The sequence below is a fragment of the Pogona vitticeps genome, chromosome 9 (genome assembly GCF_051106095.1).
Source record: "Pogona vitticeps strain Pit_001003342236 chromosome 9, PviZW2.1, whole genome shotgun sequence".
In the NCBI taxonomy this organism is placed as follows: domain Eukaryota; kingdom Metazoa; phylum Chordata; class Lepidosauria; order Squamata; family Agamidae; genus Pogona; species Pogona vitticeps.
Window position 1 is genome coordinate 334,268 of NC_135791.1, and position 14,728 is coordinate 348,995.

Genomic DNA, 14,728 nt, shown 5'->3' on the forward strand with positions numbered 1-14,728 from the left:
GGCGGGTCCAGCGCGCCTTGCACCCTTGGCGGGGCTCCACGCGGGGCCGGTCCCCTTGCTGGAGGCCCTGCCGGCGATCTTGCCAGCTGGCGGGCGTCGCCGCGTCAGTCCTTTCCTCGGGCTGGTGCCCGGAGCAGAGCCCTAGGCAGCGGGGAGTGTGGGGCCAGCCGGGCCGGAAGGTGGGCAGGCCCCCAGGAATGGATGCCGCCGGTTACCCAGGGCGAGGATGGGAGGCGGTCAGCCCCGCCGTTGCTGGAGGTGCGCCTCCACACACGGAGCGCCAAAAGAAAGTGCCACATCGGAGGCAACCGGAGGCTTATGCTTGGGCCGGCCGGGACAGCTCAGCGCCGCCGGCCGGAGGCAACCGCAGAGAGCGGTGGCAAGGCGCTTTTCAGAGGCAAGGGCTGCTCTGCGGAGGGTCCTCGCCCTGGTGGCCGCTTCCTGGAGGAACTCCCTCCCGGTAGAGGAGCGACAGGCCCCTTCCCTCCTCGACTTCAGAAAACAAGTGAAAAGGTCCATCCCGGATTAATTGTACTGTCTTGATTATTGATATCCCATTATTTTGGAATAACGGTCTCAGTTCTCCTTCCTTCCTTCCTTCCTTCCTTCCTTCCTTCCTTCCTTCCTTCCTTCCTTCCTTCCTTCCTTCCTTCCTTCCTCTTGTTAGTGTAGGTTTGGTTTTATTTTTGTTTGATGTTTTAATTTGACATTTATTATTAAATTTTAATTTATTTTCATGTCATGATATTGTAAGCCGCCCAGAGTAACGCCCCGGCGGGAAAACAAACAAACACGCACAGTCCACGTTTCTTGAAAGTTACGAATGTACAATTCAAGCCCCGAGAAAAGGCCCTGCCGAGCGAGCGCCTGGCCTTCCAGCCAAGTGCCCTCCCCCGCTCCGGGCGGGTGGACGGCCGCCCCGGGATCCGACTGGGAGAAGCAGCCCTGCCCGGCGCAGGTAGCGTGGCGCGCAGCGCCCCCTGCTGCTGGTCAGAGGGGCGAAGGCGGTGCGACGGGACGGGGGTGGAGCTGGGCTCGAGGGGGCGGAGCCACGAACGCGGAGAGCAGGGGCATCCCCCGCCCCCCTCCTCTTCTTCCCGGGAACCAATCCGTGGCGAGGGCGGCGTGGAGGACTCCATTTCCCAGCAGCCCCTTGACTGGAGGCCCTGATCCCCAGCCGCGGGAGCGAGGGTCCCCCCCCCACGCGCCCGTCTTGGGGCGAAGGTAAAGCGGGGGCGGGGCGGTTGGGGGAGACAGGAGAGAGCCCCTCCCGGGGGAGGAGTCGGGACACGATCCTGTGCCCCTTTGTCGGAGAAGAGGCGGCGCCGGACCCAGAGGGGTTTTCCTGCGAGGAGACCCGCCGGGGCAGCCACGCTGAGCCCGGGCCTCCGTTTCCTTCCTCTGCACCGCTGAGCCTTGAGCGCCGCCCCCCCCCGCCTGCCCAGGGGAGTCGGGCGGGGCGGGGCGGGGGGTCGTTCTGCCGATCGTCTTGCTCTGCTTTGGGGGCGTTGACTCTCCCCCCCCCCCTTTGCGGAGTTTCTCAACCTGGTGGAGAGACTCCTTCGCTCGCGCCTCTTGCAGTCCAGCAGGATTTCACCCCTCCCGCCTGCTCTGGGCCTCCGCTCCTGGCACAGCTGCCTTGCCTTGGCACAAATGGGGTGACACCTACCTTACTCCCCCCCCAGCCCCGCTTTGACCCCATGCATTCTCCCGGCAGGATGGATCCCGAAGGCCTCGCCTGCCCGCATCCTGTCCACAGCGCGCTGCGGAAGTGCTTTCACGACCTCCGGGAGCAGAACGAGGGGTGGAAGAGGACGCTGGCCGCCTGCACGCCTCTCTTTGCCTCCCTGGCTAACCTGGCCGAGCAGATGCGGGCCCTCCGGAAGGTTGCCTTTGGAAAGAGCCCTCTGCGCGGCTTCCCCGATCTCCCGGAAAGGCTTGGGCGCAAGCAGCGCGGGGCGGTGGAGGCTTTGCTGGAGGAGCTGCACCAGGACAAGCTGTAAGGGCGCCGGTGGCCTTGCCTGGGGTCCCCAGGGGGTCTGCAGGCCGGGGTCTCTCTCTCTGTGTGTGTCTGTGTGGGCTCACAGGCCGGGGTCTTGGGCTAGTCGTCTCTGGGTTCAGGGGCTCAGCCCCAGGTGCTGCTGTTTTCCGACAGTCATTTGCTAGCTTGCAAACCATTTGACCACCTGGAGTCATTCTTGGTCATTATCTCTGCAAACCTCAGTGTGTGGTTTCTTTCCAAGCTGACAAAGGCTTTCCTGCCCTCGTCTTTATTTTCATCGTGGTGCCGTGGAGTGTTTAGGGCCAGGCAGGAGTGACGTGGCCCTTTCTGTGTGCCCAGGCCTAACCATTTCTACAGCCAGAGGTTGTACTGCTCTGAATTATGGAAGGCCATTTGGGCATCTGATGACTGCGACGGCAGGAAAATAGGGTGGAAGGCATAATTAGCGGGCTTGCTCAGCAGGCGAGTGGAGAGCTGCTCTGGGCGAACCCTCTCTTGCCAGGCGTGATGCAGCCCTTCGTTCCTACAGCCAGGAGCTGCAGAAGGTGCGGGATGCTGTCGCCGTCCGGGTGTCCGGCGTGTCCCTGCTTTGTGAGCAGCTGGGAGATGAGCTGGTCTCGACGAAGGCCTTCCAGCGTTCAGCGCTGTGGCCTTCGCTAGCCGAGATGTTGGAGTGGCTGCTGGACGCGGAAGCCTTCTACCACCATGTGTATCCTTTGAAAGGACTCTGCATCTCCCAGGGGAGGGCCCCCCTCCTGTGGCGTTGAGCCCTGCGAGGCTGGCACGTCAGCAGACCCGTGAAACAGAGAGAGGAGTCCCGCTAAAGCTGCTCGTGATCGATCCATCTCATGCTTAGCTCCTGATCAAGGCTGATTTGGGTTGAGGGCCTATTGGTTTGCTTACCGTGGCTGGGGCTTCAACGCAGTACGTGAAGCCACCTTCAGAGACACCTTCCCAGTGTTTCGGGTAAATAGCTTCACAGGAGCCAGTTAAGCAGGAGGCGGAGGCGGGAGTGGGGGCAACTTTTGACCTTGGTGCTTTTCCCAAAGACCCAGATTCCAGAATTAACCCCCTGTTGCTGGGAGTTTCCCCTTGTTCTTAAAGAAAAAACTAACTGTTTTGGAGAGCAGGGTATTAAAGGACAGGAGCCCAGGAGCTGTTCTCAAAGGAACAGCAGCTGGCTGCCTCTGCTGAAGACAACTGAACTGCGACCGGGTGTCCCCTGTGTCCCCACCCCACCCCCCACCCAAAGGAAGGGGCCACCCATTGCAGGGAAGAGAACATCCACCCTCCAGAGGCCCTTGGACCCCCAGCTCTGGACCGAGGGCTTTGTAGTAGGGAAGTCTGGGGTCTTTGTTCTGCCGGGAAGGGTCGCCAGGGGCCAAGACAGTGCCAGACCATCCCTGGGGTGTGTGGAGAGGGGAGTCCTTGGCCCCCCCCTCAAGTGGCTTCTCTGGGGAGGAGGCTGGGTCAGCCTGTTGTTCTCCATCCACTTTGTTGGTGGGTCCTGTCCTTCCAGAGGAGGAGGGATTGCGGGGGGGGGGGCAGATGGCCTGCTTCTCCTCAAGGTGGATGACCTTGACTTCTCAAAAGATACCTGGAGGTGAAGCTCCTCCTGCTGCAGGCCAGCTGTGAGGACCTGGCAGGCCTGCAAGCTCTCCCAGCAGCCTGGGCGCAGGCGCTGCAACACGGACAGCAGAGCGTGGTGGAAGGTGACGAAGCTCAGGGGGAGCTTGCGGTTGGGGGGAGTGGGGGAGGGAGTGGAGGGATGAATAACAGACCAGCACCCTCCTGGCATTCAGGGAGCAGGGAGGGGGCCCCCGCCCTATGGATCAGGAGCTTTGCTCTCGGGAGGTGGTCCATAAGACCACCTTCAGTGTTTCCAGAGCAGCTCCTGTGGAGGAGGATGCTGGGGGATTGTTAGGGCCACCCGGCAGAGGGGGCTGAGCTGAGAGGCTGTTGTTGGCAGAGGGCTAGGCTTAGTCCTCTGATGGGGGTGGGGTGGGGGCCAGCCACTCCTAATTCTGCTCCCCCCTCCATGCCCCCCTGGGTCAGGACGGCAACCCCGCCATGTCAGGGGCCGTTGGCTCTGCGGGTCCCTTGAATGCTTGGGGAGAATGAGTCCCGAAACCTCTTTGCTCCTTTCCCCCAGATGTGCTGCTGAAGGTCTGCTTCTTCCTGGAAGCTCCCTGAGAACTCTCTGCCCTTTCGGATGGAGCCCCCCCCCCGCAAGCCCATCCTTTCTGCACCCTGCTCTGTGGGGAGGGGGGGATCTTGCTTCTTCTGCCGGAGCTGACCGTGTCTGGTGGGCCTCTCTTTGGAAAGAAGAACTGGTTGGGGGAAGCTGCACTTGGCCGTATCCAGAGCGGAAAAGGAGCGGGAGGCGAGAGTGAGGTGGTGGCCTGTGGCTCGCTTGTGTCCGAAGGTCAGCGCTGGAGATTTGTGCGAGTGCAGAGCGCCTCTTCTGGCAATGGCTGGGCAAAGGTGAGGGGAGACCAGGTGCCTCCTGCCTCCCAGAACTTTTCCTGGCTGCTGCTGCTGCTGAAAACACCCGAAGCCTTAAGGAACAGGGTCACCGAGTGGCCTTTTCAAGCCCCGTGTTTTGTCTCACGAGCGTCCTGGCAAGAGAGTCCTGGCTGGCCCAGGACTGAGACGCCCATCCCGGGGACCTTTGTGGATCCCACCCCAGAGAATCCCCTCCTCCACTTCTGTTCTCATTCAGGCCACATTGGAATTCCTGAGGGCGAAATAAAGGTCGAAAAGAATGCGCCCGCCTCCCTTTCTCTTCCGGAGGGCTGGTCAAGACCGCAGAGGGTTCTTGGCGGCTGGAGCCCCTTTCCTCCTCCGCTCTCCCTTTGGCCGCCCAGCCAGTCCAGTCCAGCACTCCACCTGCGATGGAGCCTCTCTCTAGCCCCTGTGCTGGGGCCGGCTCCTTTCCCTGCTGCCCGGAGGGACGGGTCCTGTGGCCAAAATGTTTCCTCCACACGGGGGCACTGGTGGCCCTTCCCATCAAAGGATGGTTGGAGGACCAGGGACAAGAGAGAGAAGTCCCTGCCCTTCCTCTTCCAGCAGGTTGGCAGGAGACTCTTGACTCTGGTCAGCCTCACCCCCCCCCCCCCGCAGGGCGCCAGGAAACTTCTCAAAAATGCCTCCATGGCAGTGGTCAGGTGGGTCTGAGGTAGCCAGGTGGCCTCTGGTGGCCCCTTAGAAGAGCAGCAGATGCTTGCCGTTGCAGCCGGAGTTTGCCTCCCTCTCCCCCACCCCCACCCCCGGCACGGTGCTTTTGATCTCTTTGAGCTCATCCTTCGTTTTCATCCTTTCTGCAAGGGAGGGGGAGCTCTTTGATCTGCCCAAAATGTGTTGGGGAGAAGGACAGCCTTCTCTGCTTCCAGGAGGTGGGCCCACTTGGGCTCTTGCCCCCCGGCCTCCTTCCTCCCCCCCCCCCCCGCTATGATGCCTACTTCTCAGAGCAACACTCCTCAATGGAGGGTCTTGGGGTAGGGATGGGGGTGGGGGTGGCGGGGCATGAGATGCCATCCCAGGCAAGGCTGCCGGACCCTGCGGTGGGCAATTGAAGTCGACTAGGGAGAGCAGAGTCCCTGTCTGAGGCACCAACTCAACCCCTGGAGAACATTTAGGCTGTGATGAAGTTGAAGGCGAGTTGGTGTTTGTTACGGAAGCAAGACCTCCGCGGCGTCCTGGTCCTGCTCATGCATGCAACCCCGCCATGTCAGAGAAATATAATAGAACTATTGTTGTCCCAGGGGAGACCCTTTGCTGAAGGACAGCTTATTCAAGACAAATGGAACCTTGTAAAAGGCATTTCATGCCAGGGAGAGAGGGAGGAAGAAGTGCTCTGGAAAGCTGGACCATAGAACTGCTCAGAAGAAGAGGACGATCTGCCGCTTTTAGGCCGTCTCAGACCATGGCGTCTCAGTCTTAGGCTTGGGTACCGTAAACTTTATTCACTGCACTTTGACCGTGGGGACCAAACCAGAAGGCCCCACCGCGCCGAGCCGCCAACCTTCACCTGGTGTCCATTTCCCTCTCTCCCTTTGGCTCTCGAACTCCCTGCATCCGATTCTTCCATGTCTTCTGCCTTGGCAGAGGGTGGAAGGTTTCCTGGCCGGCCAGTGGGTTTGCAGCAAGATTTATGAAGTTATCACCAAGACTCCAAGTGAGAAAATCCAGAAGGCCTGGCAGATGAATCGCTGCTTCTAGCAAGGGGCTGGTTCGGGGTTATATCTTGGTGTGAACGGGTGGTCTCGCTCTAATGAGCGCTTTTTGGACCCTTGCCTCTCTCTTTGGCAGAAGGGCGGAAGAGCAGGGCCAGACAGGGGCCAAGGAGAGCCCCTGGCCGGGTTCAGGCGAATCCTGGACTCCCACCTGAAGAACCAGCCTGGGGTGGGCCGATGGGCGGCAGGCCTGAAGCCCCTGTCTGGCTTGCCAGTCATTTCGGGGGATCAGCGCCCGGCCGGGGGCCAGTTCTGGTTCGTCAGCTCCGCCTCCTTACCAGTTCTCGCCCTGCTGCTTGAGTTTGCTTGGCCAAGAAAGGCCCCCAACTCAACACGCTCAGGGACTTCGGAGGCTCCCCCCCCCCCCCGAGCCGTTTCTCCTTGAATCAAATCCCTGCCTGGCGCTGCCCTCGGGAAAGGCGCGCCGTCCGTCCGGGGGAGCTGGAAGGCCACGCCAGCCCGCGGGGAGCTGGGGGGGGCAGAAGTGCTTGCACGGCGCGGCGGTGGGGGTGGGCGTGGGAGCTTTCGCACGCGGCGTCTGGAGAAGCACCGGGAAGGCGAGCCGGATCGGGCGCCTGCCGAGCCCGCGGAGCGACCTCGCCGGCGCCTCCGGGTCCCCGCGCGGTCCGCCCGCCCCCGCCTGGCAGCCCGAGGGCGCGGGGCGAGAGAGAGGAGGGGAAGCCCCGAGTCCTGAAGCCGGCGTTCGGCTCTCCTCCGCCGGCCCGCTGCCCCCTCTTTCCCCGCCGCCGCAAGGCAGAGAGGCTCTGGCTTGGCCCCGGCCGGCCGACGTGCGCCGCCACGGGCCCGGGAACGCGGGTCTTCCACGTCCTCCGGGCCCCGGGGGGTGTCCGCCACCCTGAAACACACACCGCCCTCCCCCGGCCCACTTCTTCGCTGTCCAACCTGTTCCTCTCTCACCGCCAGGCAGGGGAAAGAAAGAGGGGCAGCAGGAGGGGAAGGGAGGGGCTCTGCCCACCTGCTTGGCTCTGGTGGGGCAGGAGGACCGTTTGCCCAAATAAAGGGGACCCGTGGCGGCCACAGCAGCCGCCGCTCCCCGGTGCCCCTGATCCTGAGCCCTGCGAATAGGAACAACTGGGACTGGCCGCATTTTCTGGAGCGATGGCTTAGGGTTACGTGCAACCCAGCAGCAACCCTGGGAAAGGATGGAGCCGGCCCTCCCCGACCCTCCCCCCCCACCACCGGGAGCAGGGAGGGAGGGAGGGAATCTGGAGTGTTCGTGTAAACGGCCCTTTATGAAGCAGCCCTGAGCTCAAGAGCTGCTCTGACACTGCCACAGCTGGGGGAGAAAATGTTACTTTTTCATTGAACACCATGGACATTATTTTGACATGAATATTGAAGGCAAAGATCTGGACAGTTTTGCACTGAGAAGTTATAAAATGTGCTCACCGATGTAATGCTTCGCTGGACCCGCTTGTCCCCAGGAGGACCCTGACCTGGCTCCACTCACCCACCCGCCTCCCCAGGTGAGCAGGAGAATCTCCCTTCCACACAAAGACCTCCCATGCTGGCCGGCCAGCCAGCCTGCCCCCCCCCACACTTCCACTCTCTCTCAGCCCAGCCTCTCATAGCGTGGGTGGAGTGGGGTGGGGTGGGGTCCACAGTTCCCTGGGGAGGTCCCCAGCATCTTCCCGGTGATTCCGCAGTGGAAAAGAGTGGTTTGATCAAGCACAACATTTCATGGAAAGACTGATCCTCAAAGAGCTCTCTCTTTCCTTCAAAGCCCTGTTAGAGTTAGTAAAAGTTAGTTCTGTTCTGATGGTGCCTCATGACCATGGAAGAGTGGAATGCAACCACCATCCTGGAGAAGACCAGGGCCCTATCTGGGACCAGCGTGGATGATTGGCTTACTGCTCCCCTGTGCTGCTGTGATGGGAGGCAGCTGGGGGGGGGGGACACAGGCGGTCCTTCTCCACACCCAGTTCCTGCAGCAACCTCCTCTCCCTTCCAGCCTGATCCTCTTGAGATATTTCTGACCACAGTCCCTATCAGAATTGTCCATTGGGGCCATGCTGGCGATTGCTGCGGATGGGACACTCAGGCCAGTCCCTCTGGAGAAAACCCAGTAGAGGAGAAGGATCCTCGGGGGGGGGGGGGAAGGGCGGGTCCTCTCCTCCTTCTTCGTTGCCAACAGGTGCTGGAGGTGGGTGTCTTGTTATTTTAGGAAGAAAGAAAAGAACAGAACAGTTTACGAAATGGCTTGGGCTTCCTATAGGTTGCGGGGGGGGGGGAGTGTTTCACAGGTGCTCACCTGTCTCTATCCCATGCCCCAGTCCCACACCTGTTTAAAAAAACTGGGCAGTTGCTACCCATTGCTAGGGTTCTTCGTTCCGCAAATCTTCCCAACAGGTCGGTCGGTCTGTGACTGTCTCCCTCCCTCCCATTTTCCTAAATTTATATCCCAATCTTTGGTCCTGGGGCACTTTTGGCCAGAAGATGGGTCCTGTCCCCTGTTCACTGCCTGCAGCTTTGAAATATCTTCTTGGCTGATTCCAGGTTCGCTACATGGTCTGCCAGAGTTTTATCTGCAAGGGCGATGGGCTCACGGTGCCAGAGTAGGCAGGACCACTGGGCTGCCTCATGGTTCAGTGGGGACATCCCTGAAGGCACTTTTTGGCTGCTCCCTTTCCATCACACCCACCCACCCACCTGGCCCACCCCTGGACCTCCTGGCATGGGGGTGCTTTTGTGGGGCTCCCACACATGGCCCCTCTCTGCAGAGGGCGCTCAGCTGCCCAGGAGCCACTGGGGAAAGGGTGGGGATTCATCCTGCAGATCAAGGCTTTTGCCCTTGTTTGCTTCAGAAGGATCTTCTCTTCTTGAGACAACATGGTTTGCATTAAGGTTGCAATGTTTTGTTTGAAAACAATGTGCATGTATTTCCTCAAATTAATTTGGGAGGGTTGACATTTATAAATAATCCAATAATTTGGGGGCACCACAAGGAGCTTTCATGTGAGGAGAGATGAGCCAGCACCTCATTTGCATGCTTAATCCATTCCATGCTTGGTTCACCAGCCTTCCTGGAAGGGCCTCAAAGGGATTTCTTGAAGGGGGTCCATCTTTTGCAATATCTCCTGCTGTCGCCCAACCCAGCCCAGCCTGAAGAGAGAAAAGCATGGCTGCTGTGTGAGGGCTGGCTGAGCCTTGCGCCCAGATGTCGCCCATTAAGTGGCTCCCACATCCTCTGGGAGGGGGCTTCCACACCAGGCTTTTATCCTCTGGTGGATTTTGCCCCAGCGGGGAGGGAGGGGGATGATGAGTCAGGTCCAGAGGGTGGGCTCTCCCACTTGTAAGTGGCCCGTCTTTCCTCATGGCTTCTTGTCTCATCCCCTCTTTTCCCAGGAAGGAAAAAGCTGGCCAGAAGATTTCTCTGTGGCTTCCCAACCTCCTCCTACTCCCCCCCCCCCAGTTAGGGTGAGGATGGATGATGCTCCTTCCAGAGATCCACTGCCCCAAGGGAGTGGCTTCAGAAGTCAAACCCAAGAGGTTAGGATCCTGGAAGCATCCCCCGTGTACTGTGCTGGCACCCCTGGAGCTGATGGCTGTCTTTCCAAGGCGGCTGGCCCTGGTTTTCCGTGAGCCTCAAATAGATCAATATGCTGTTTACTTTTTTAATTAATTTTTAAAAAATCTCCTTGCCACCTCCTCAAACAACCGTTGAGAAATATTTCAAAGTGCAGTAAACACTGCTTGCTATGCCAGATACTTATCCTTTTTTAAAGTAAAATTGTTGTCTACCGTTAGAGAGAGAGAGAGAGAGAGAGAACATTTGCCCTTCTCTCTTCTGCATTGGCTCAACTAGCCTTATCTGGGGCTTCCTGGCCAGCATTGGGAGGACTCTGTGGGAGATCGTTTTTCCAGGCCTGCTCTGCTTTCTTTCCAGAAGGGAGAAAAATCCTGTTTTGTCAACTCTGGAGGCTGAAGAACAGGTGCTCAGGCACCTGCAGCTGTTGACACATTGCAGGAACAACCAGAAATAGGCCTTTTTCTTTCTTTCTTTTTTTAAAAAAGGTATTTGTTGCAAACAAGCAAACAGGTTCCAAGTATTTTTCGAGAGTAGTGAATGACACCGGGCTGGTTGCCAGCAAGTGGCGATAGTAGGTCTTTGGTAAACTGGACGCTGAGCCTGCCAGCTGCGGGGGTGCTCCTCCCTTGTGTGGTTTCTGCCCTGGTGTGCCTGCCATGCGGACCATGAGAAGGACCACCACACACGGACCCGGCATCTCCCTCCCGCCCTCCCCTTATTCCTTGGGTGTTGCGTCCTGAGTTCTGGGGCGGTAACAGCAGGGACTGCTGTGAGGGGCTGGGGTGGGGGGGCAGTGGAGAGCAGGGGCTGCCACAAGCCGGCTGGTCTTTGCAAGCAATTCCTACTAAGCTTTTTGGGTTAAAGTGGGAGGGGGGGGCTGCTTCCAGCAAACTAACTGGCCAGCTAAAGAATGAACGAACCCAGTGGCCTCTTTTGCAGAGGAAAAGAGCAGTGGCTTCAGGCCTCTTTCCTGCCCTTGGCACAAGGAATGAAAGGAATAATCATCGATCCCCCCCCCCCAGTTTGTTGGCTCTGGGGCCACCCTTGGCCTCAGCCCCCCCCGCCCCCCAGGAGGACCTCCATGGGGCGATCCGCTGCAGCCCCTTCCCACCCACGGTTAGCATGTCTGTTGTAGCCTCTCAGTCAAGCCCAAGGTTTAATCACGATCCAATTTACGAGCTGTGGGGGCTTTTTAGGCGAGGGCAATTTGCTGACAGTCTCATGGTCCAGGATGGCAACGGGACCGTGGGTGGGGGGCCAAATTCATAGGGGTTTTGCCCAGTTGGGATCATCTGTCAGCCCCAGCTGAAGAAACCTCAGAAGTCTTGGATGGAAACAAATGAGAAAAAAGACTTAGAGGTACATTTGTAACCTATTACCACTCGGCCTTTAAGAAACCTCAAACGAGTTATGAGCTGGCAGGGGGAGGTGGGGGTTGAGAGCAAGGCTTCCCAAATATTTCCTCTTTAGATGAGAAAGACACTCCGAAGAGAGATCTGGAATTGTTGAGCCAGCCTGTTGAAAGAGATGACACTTTTCACTCTGCTGAAGAGGGAACAGAGGGGGGGCGGCACATTTTCCATCAGCAGCAACAGAAGGGGAAAAATCCAGTCTTCTGCAGTCTTCTTTGAATGCATGTTTTCTGGATAGAAACCTGCATTTCAAAGCCACTTTTTATTTTAAAAAAGAAGTTAAAATGCTAAAACTGCAGAAAGACTCTTAGCCACGGGAGGAAAAAAAATGGAATGGTTTTTGTTCTGACCTGCAGAAGTGGAACAAGGGAAGACTCCCCTCCCTACAACCCCGTCATGGGGCCCCAGGTGAGGCCCTGATCCCAAGGCTGTGCATGGCTCAGAGGCTGGGCATTATTTTGAAACTGGAACGGGTGTCATCACTCATGGCTCTGGAGCTGCCAGGCCAGCTGCTGCTCCAGTGGCAACGGTGGCTTGCAGTCATTAACAAGTCATGCTATGGGGACTTAGGGGTCTGCAGGGAATCCCCAACCCTTCTTTGTACCCAAACAATGGGCTTATAGGTGGTCCCTGGGCCTGGGAGACTGTCTGCTGGCTTCCAGACTTCCATTTGAAAGAAAAATGAACACACACACACACGCACACGCATCCAGTATCCCGTGTGGGGGGAAACAGAAATGGCTATGACCTGGGGAGACCACACAGCACCTTAATTGTGAGACCTGTCCACTCAAAGCCCCTACATACGACCCTCATCCAACAACATGCTCAGTCCTCAGAGTGTAATAATATTTCAGCAGTTTTGTGAATGAAGCTGAGTGAACGAGCACAGGACACATAAGAATGGGCTCAAGCGACAGGAAGCCAGATTTAGGTTGAATATCAGGAAAAACTTCCTAGCTGTTAGAGCAGTACAATGACCTCAGGAGGTGCTGAGCGCCCCAAGGCTGGAGGGAATCCACGAGAATATTAAGACAACCCTCTGCCTGATGCGCTTTGATTTGGATTCCTGCCTTGAGCAGAGGGTTGGACTCCATGGCCTTCGAGGCCCCCTTTCCCACTCCATGGTTCTACGATCCCATGATGAATCATAGAATAACGGGGCTTGGTGGGCGCTGCTCTTCTTTGGGAGACTCATCCCTGATGCCTTTGGTGCTTCTGAGTCTGGGAAATGGGAGCGCAGGAGGCCCGAGAAGAGAGGGATGGCCTGGTTGGACCTTGAGAGCCCCCCCCCCCCGGTCGGCCTCCTTCACTCCCTGGCCTAATTCTGGGCCGTGCCCAAGACGGACGGGTGAAGGATCCTGCCGGGAGCGTGATGAAAGGTATATTTATTGTACTTCATTCAGGCCCCTTTATTTCAGATGTTTCCAAATCATTGGCCGGCTTGCACATCTGTTCCTGGTTGGTTCAAGAAGGCTTAACTTGTGTTTATTCTGCAGACATTTATGACATCTTCTCTAATCCCAGTAAGTCATCTGTTAATGCTAATGGAGAGGTGCTTTCTGGGGAGGTGGGCGGACCCAGTGTGTTACCACTGGGGTCCCCTAACATCAACCTCGGAGAGGCCGGGCCTGTTATCGGGAAGCCGGCACCGCCTGTCCCCCTCCTTCCGGCCGAAAGGGCACCTGCTCTCACAGCCTCCAGGTGGGGCCTTGGCGCTCGCTTCTGCTGCCAGGCTCCCGGCTGGCCTGACTTCTACAGAGCCCCCTTTGAAGGATAAGGATGAGGATGATGAAGGACTAACAGCAGATCCCATTCGCACAGAAGGGGAGGGGTGGGGAGCCTGAGGAGTCCTCTTGTGGGAAGGCTTCATGATGGGTCTCATCAGTCCTTTTTCCCACAGTCTCCTCTCCCCAATTTGCAGTGCGCCCAAGCTCAGGCAGGGGCCAGGAGGGCAGCTCAGGCCCTGCCCGACCCCTAGGAGCCCCACTGGGCCAGGGGGGACTCAGGACGGGGGAAGAGCCTGCTGGGGCGGGAGGAGAAGGTCCCGCTCACAGGCAACCGGGACAGAGATCCGCCCGGTGATTGTTTGTGGGGGCGGCGGGGGGGGGGGGGGAAAGAGGCGAGAAGCTGCAGCCGCAGCAGCAACGGTGGTGGCCGCACCAGTTCCCCTGCCCAGGGTGGCAGCGCCCTTTTGGCCCCCTCCGTGCTCCGGCACTGGGCCTGTGGGGCCAGCCCCCCTGAGGCCAAGAGGCCTGCAGAGAGTAACCCAGAAGCCCCTTGGAGAAAGGGGTGCTTTGAAATGGCCAGCAGGGTCGGATCCAAAGATGGGGCGTCTGTCATCGCCTGGCTGAAAGGCCTGGAAGCGGGCACCCAGCCTTGGATCCTTCCAGAGGGAAAACCTTGGGTCACATCTGACTCTGGGAGGAAGCTCAGACCACCGGGTTTCCGCTCCTCGTCCCGCCCAATACCTGATGGCGTTTGGGCGGGCAATCGGAGGCAGGGGTCCCGCCAGTGGGGGTAAGACAAGCAGGCAGCGAGGGTGGCCAGGGTGTGCCAACGTGGAAAGAAATCCTCCGTGGCTCTCCAGCTCAGCCATCATTTCTGGGCTCCCAGGTGAACAGGTGCTTGAGGGCCTCTGTGGCCGGAGTTGACCCGTGCCCCCCTGCCCCTGTCCGTCCTGCCCCTGCCCCTCACTGGGGGCCATGCACGAGGAGGGGGCAGCCTGGCCATGGAAGGGGCTTCCTGCTCCTCTTCCCCCTCCGCCCTCCCTCCCTCCCTCCCTCCCTCCCGCCCCCTGCGGAGCCGCCCAGCACTTGCTGCAGCAGCTGCTTTGCTTCTAATTAGCTCACATCTGTTCCAGCTCCAGCATCCCCCCCCGGCCCCCACCCCATCCCTCCAGCCAGAGAGCGGAGCCGCCTGCAAGTGATTTCATGTGGCAATAACTGGAATCACGAAACCCGAAAAGAATCTAAACAAGCGAAGCCACTTCAATTAACCTTAACCCTTGGACGGCTGGGCCACCTCCTCCAAGAAAGGGGGCTTTAGGAAACGTGGCCTTTGAGGATCGGGGCCCAGCTCCATCTGGGCCTGGCTCCCTGGGGAAATGACCGTCGGGACACACGGGTGGGGAGGGGGCCTCAGCCGCCTGAGCCGGAGGTGCCACCCTGCTAAACTGTCGCAGTTTCAGGGACTGGAGACGGGAACGGTTGCCAACCGGATCGCCCAAATGCGTTGAACAAAAAGGGCCCGGGGGGCAGTTGGTCCTTGGCCCGCATGCCAGATGTTTCTCCTACTACAAAAGGGCAACTCGGCCCTCTGTTTTGAATCATGCGGTGGAACAGTGACCTTTTAAATCTCCTCAAGATTCCTCGTTTTTATTTTTGTGAACTGCAGTTTTTGTTTCCCCAGAAAATAATGCCAAAAAGGCCACCAAAACATTTTTAAAAGCCCGGTGAAAACATTCAACTCAGTTAGAAATGCTAAGCAGAACCAGAAGGGTCTGTTTAACATTTTGGATTTGTGGCAC

At 58.5% G+C, this 14,728-nt stretch overlaps 1 protein-coding gene across 2 annotated transcripts; it reads left to right on the top strand.

Annotated features, from left to right (window-relative positions):
- The first annotated feature begins 125 nt into the window (after positions 1-125).
- On the top strand, positions 126-4,767 carry AIRIM (AFG2 interacting ribosome maturation factor). 2 transcript variants are annotated; one of them, XM_078379917.1, is made up of 5 exons: positions 126-513; positions 1,718-1,999; positions 2,532-2,711; positions 3,596-3,714; positions 4,155-4,767. In XM_078379917.1, the coding sequence occupies exons 1-5, from the start codon at positions 227-229 to the stop codon at positions 4,193-4,195; spliced, it is 909 nt and encodes a 302-aa protein (XP_078236043.1). In that variant the 5' UTR covers positions 126-226; the 3' UTR covers positions 4,196-4,767. The 2 variants fall into 2 exon arrangements, with proteins under 2 accessions (XP_078236043.1, XP_020656294.3); XM_020800635.3 differs by lacking the exon at positions 126-513 and adding an exon at positions 705-1,224.
- Positions 4,768-14,728: the final 9,961 nt, after the last annotated feature.